General features: G+C 45.6%; 1 protein-coding gene across 1 annotated transcript in view; it reads left to right on the top strand.

Annotated features, from left to right (window-relative positions):
- The window catches only part of greb1l (GREB1 like retinoic acid receptor coactivator), a 66599-nt gene that overhangs the window by 28782 nt on the left and 32817 nt on the right, over positions 1–5000 (top strand). Inside the window, exons 2-7 of the mRNA XM_063219331.1 lie at positions 1–14; positions 1642–1801; positions 2101–2280; positions 3351–3527; positions 3730–3906; positions 4043–4165. The exon at positions 1–14 is cut by the window's left edge and continues 103 nt beyond it. Of these exons, the coding sequence (XP_063075401.1) occupies positions 1645–1801; positions 2101–2280; positions 3351–3527; positions 3730–3906; positions 4043–4165 (814 nt within the window). The 5' untranslated portion in view covers positions 1–14; positions 1642–1644. The remainder of the gene's footprint in view (positions 15–1641; positions 1802–2100; positions 2281–3350; positions 3528–3729; positions 3907–4042; positions 4166–5000) is intronic.

The following is a 5000-nucleotide window of genomic DNA, read 5'->3' on the forward strand; positions in this document are numbered from 1 at the left end:
AATCAAAACACAACGTAAGTTAACAGGCTTATGGGATCATTTTAGATTTACTCTCCTGCACTGGCTCATTTTACTAAGCAAGACTGAGCCAACAGCCCACAAAACATGCAGCATGATGGATGACTGTCTTTTGCAAGGTTGCAACGGATCATTTGCTGTCATAGTAGAGTTAATGTTCTTTGCTGTCTGCAGGCCAAGGCTAATCGCAAATGGCCTTGCAATTGTGCTCCTTGCTTAGCTGACCAGCTCCGGTTGATTAAGAAATACTGGAGCCCCATTTTTAAGCCTCTTATCTTTGGCCAAGCAGGAGTAGTAGTAGTCTCTTAATCACTAACCCCCCTCCTGTCCTCTTCCTGCTGCATTCTAGATGTGACGTGTTCCCCTCGCTGCTAGTTTAGGTAGGATGTAGATTAAAGTTAGGGCAGGCAGAGACTCAGGAACTCACCACTCAGAATCAGGATCCTCCATCTTGGCACCATTGTGAAATGTTGGCAGGCTATTGTTCACGGTAAAGAAAATGTGATTCGGTTAATTGGCTCCTTAGTCTTAGAGATGCACTAAACCCAACTGATTTTGTAGTTGTTGTTTTTCTTAACTGCTGGCAAGGGAGGCTGAGGCTGTATTTTTGACAGCTGATGTGTGTAGCCTGTTGCTTCAGTTTGTTGTATGCAAACACCAATCAACTACTCTCAAGGACACAAGCCCTTTAATCTAAGCCGGTGCTTAGGGCAGCATTTCAAGAAACAAAAACTGTGTTTGTGTGTGTGTGCGTCTGTGTGTGTGTGCGTCTGTGTGTGTGTGCGTGTGTGTGTGTCTGTGCATGCATATATGCGTGTGCATCCAGGCATGTGTTTTTGTATGTGTATGTGTGCATGCGCGCGCGCGTGTGTGTGTGTGTGTGTGTGTTGTGTTTCGGGGTGTGTGTGTGTGTCATTGATCTGAGTAGCAGCTTTGTAGTCCATCGGCTTTAGCTGTGCTCCTGATTCAGTCTGAATGGGGAGCTTTTCAAAGCCACATGGATGGCCCGTGCCCTGTCCAGCTGCCACCTGCTCCGTCCCGTCCAATCACGGCTCGTGTCTCCCTTAAGCCCTCCCCAGCAGATGTCTTGAGTGTGCGTCCGGTCATAGAGGGGGGGGTGAGGCGTAAGGAGTGGGGGTTAGGGGTCAAGGGACCCAAGATGAGGGAGTGGTCAGAGGGTAGGGGTGGGGGCGGGGGGGGGCACACTGACCGGTGAAGCTCTGGTGTCCTCCAGCCCCTCAGTGGCCAGGGCACAGCTACAAAGCTGACAAAATGACCTTCATTTCCAAGTGAAAACTACTGACAATGTTATGGAAAGAAGAGTCGAAGGTCACAGCATGAACTTGAGGGTGTGAATTAAGTGCAAAGCTTTGAAATGATCGATTTGATTCTACGTTCTGTTACTAGATTCTATTGCAGTATTACTGTTGCTGTATCATTGCATCCTGACATGTTTTGGTTGGCATCAGCACTTATTGCTCTGTATATTTCCTGTGCACTTTGTATCTGCTAGTGTCACATATTATGATCATGTCCTCGATAGTAAGTTGTTTTGGACAAAAGCGTCTCCCAAATGTAATGTAACGTAATTTAATTTTTGTTTTTTGCCCTGCTTTTGTGCAGATCATGGGGAATTCATATGCCGGGCAGCTGAAGTCTGCCCGCTTTGAGGAGGCTCTGCACAACTCCATCGAGGCGTCGTTGCGCTCAAGCAACGGAGACCCTCAGCCCATATTCACTCAGCTTTACCTTGAACCAGACCAGTATCCAAGCAACCTGGAGGGTAAGTCGGAGACCATTTTGCGCTTCTCTTTCAAGTGATACAGGCTCATTTACAAAGCGAGATGACTACCACATCCCCAGAGCTACATAAGAAGACGGCGCTGTCTTTTAAATAGTAATAATAATTTAGGTCACAGAACCTACTCTATCTGTGTCACGACCCAAGCTGAGCAAATACTCACCTAGCATAATTTAATTTAATTCAAAATGAAGCATTCAGTAGTCGTAGGGAGAGGTAATAGGTGATTGCTTTGACTTTTGTGACTTTACCTAGCCTGTGTCCTCCTTTCTTTTCTGCAGATATCAAACCCAAAGGGGAGCTGAGCCTGTTGTCGGCGGAGAGCAACGGTCCTCTCCTGGTCAACAGTCAGACCTCTCCTGACATGGATGACCTGGAGGATGATGACGAGTCAGACAGCAGCAGCCCACCACTGCCATACCTGCAGGGCCTACCCCCCGACGGATGCTGCCTCATGGATGGTAGGCTACGTGTCCTCCACAGCAAGATCAACACTATGTTGCATTATATTTAGAGATGTACAGGATCCAAGATCCGGTTCTGGGTCCGGCAGGATAATGGGTTTTTTCAGACTATCCGGATCTTAAGCAGTGAATCCGGTATCCGGCAGTTACCTAAAAATCAGGATCCGGTGCATCTCTAATTATATTATATTTAGCAGTTCCTTTTGTCCAGAGCGACTGATAAGAGCGATCATAAACAGCAACATAAAATGCAATGCTGCCTCATGGATGGTAGGCTACGTGTCCTCCACAGCAGTGGTGTAGTCTACGTAGAACGCGGGTATACGGAGTATACCCACTTCTAAATTTCAGGGATTTCAGTATACCCACGTAAAATTGATTGATCCATTGTTTTGAATAGCACTAATATATACAGTATACCCACTTCAAAAAATGCTCAAATATACAGTATACCCACCATAAAAAAGTAGACTACACTACTGCTCCACAGCAAGATCAACACTATGTTGCATTATATTATATTTAGCAGTTCCTTTTGTCCAGAGCGACTGATAAGAGCGGTCCTAAACAGCAACATAAAATGCAATGTGTGAGGAGAATACAAAGGGAGAGATAGAGTACAGAGGGAGAGATAGTTATTGCTGCTGTGTGTGGATATGGTCCATTTAAATGGCATATTAGCTAGCAATATTGAATGCTCTCACTTATAATAGTTGAGAGGACAGTATTAGTTACTGTATAGGCAAAATACATCAAAGTTTTTTTTATTATTATTATTTAATTATAACCCAGTGGAAGCGAAAGATGTTGACATTGTATTGTGTAATTGCCTTGATATCATTTTAAGGAGACATTACTTTCAAACCCTCCTCATCCGCAACCCTGACACTAACGTCACTGGTATTCTGAGCTGCAGTCAAGCGTAGTAGCAATTAGTGCAACCATTCAGTAGTATACTGTGTCAGTAAGTCAGCACAATCAGCTAACAGAGTAACGCCCTGAAGGAGTGGGGACGGGGGAGTTAAATCTTTAAGCGCAGTGCTGACTCAAAATCCTTCTGTCATCAGGCTTCTGTCAGGCCGGAAAGGACCTGCGACTGGTCTCCATGGCAACAGAAGCTATCGACGTTCCGCCTGGATTTGAGCTGGTGGGGGCTAAGTCCCCCAGCATCCCGGAGCACATACTGGTTTGTGCTGTGGACAAGCGCTTTCTTCCGGACGAGAATGGCAAAAATGCACTTTTAGGTGAGGCCCACTTTGGTCAAATCACATCATAGTTCTTCAGTTAAACCTCAAATCAATTGACATTAAAAAATAAGATCAACTCTAATTTATTCACCGGCCATAACCAGTGGTCTACTACAAAAGTAACATTGTTTCCTGTCTATCTGTCTGTAGATTTTGCATACATTTGTGTTTTCCCAGTTAACATTCCCTTCTCTCACAGGATTTTCGGGAAATTGCGTGGGCTGCGGGGAGAAGGGCTTCCGATACTTCACTGAGTTTTCCAACCACATTAACCTGAAGCTGACCACTCAACCCAAGAAGCAGAAGCACTTAAAATACTACCTGGTGAAAAACTCTCAGGGTGCTCTGTGCAAAGGACCTTTAATATGCTGGAAAGGTATTTCACCAGACCACAAACAGATGCATTTTGTTTTTCTGTTGTCAGCAGTTTACATGGTGTCAAATGCCAACCAGCCAATGTGTTTGTTTGTTTGTTTTTTTCCCTCCCAACCCCCATCCTGCTTTGTCTGTAGATTGTAAGATGAGGCAGTTCTTCAGCAGTGCCTCTTCCTCCAAACCCAGCTCTTCTTCCTCGCTGAGTAGCAAAGAGAACGGAGGGACCAATGGCCACAGCTCTTCGCCACTCTCCATCACAGGTCAGGCAGGCAGGCGGCCATTTTATATACGTAAGCTCAGAATGGATATTGTGTTCATTGTAAAAAAATAATAATAATAGAGTGTGGGGTGGGCACACTTGAAATCCCTTTTTTCTGTTTTATTCCATGGCAGAACTACTTTTCAACCATTTAGGAGAATCTACCATGGGGAGAAATGAAACAGGATTTCACGTGTGCGGACTCCTCACTCTAAAACCAAGGCCATTTTATATCTCCCAAACCCCAAGCACACTTATTCATCTAACACAACAACACCCTCACACACTGCCTCCACCCGTCCCCTTCAACACTGTTGCCTAAAGCCCGGAGTCCAAGCCCCAGCAGGGTTCGGCAGGTGAAGGCCAGCGTTAGCAAGATAGCCTGGCCAGGATCTGGGCTCAAGTGGGGTCATGCTCCCTGAGGTGGTGGGTGTGTGGGGGTGGGGCAGTGGTAGTGGGAGGGACTGGGGGTATGGCAGAGGGAGTAGGGAGGAGGGGGGGAGGTAGGACCTCTGTATGTGCTATCAGCGACATCTGGCCACAGGCCTTTTCTGTTTACACGACAGTCTTAGTCCCGGCTGAAAAGAATGAGAGGCATTGTGGGGATTTGTTGTAAAGACAATGCGAGCCAGCTCAGTGGTCACCAAATGTTTTTTTTTGTCTTTTTCTTTTTTCGTTGAGCCGCTTCATACTTCCTGTGAAAGAAATAGGACCCTGTTGTGTTGGTTGATTGCATAACATACCGACTGGAATTGTGATAGGTTTTTAAATGAATATGTGGAGTATATATTGATTGATATATGATACTATTCTTGCATAATGTGGATTGGAGAACA

The sequence above is a fragment of the Engraulis encrasicolus genome, chromosome 16 (assembly GCF_034702125.1).
Source record: "Engraulis encrasicolus isolate BLACKSEA-1 chromosome 16, IST_EnEncr_1.0, whole genome shotgun sequence".
Lineage (NCBI taxonomy): Eukaryota > Metazoa > Chordata > Actinopteri > Clupeiformes > Engraulidae > Engraulis > Engraulis encrasicolus.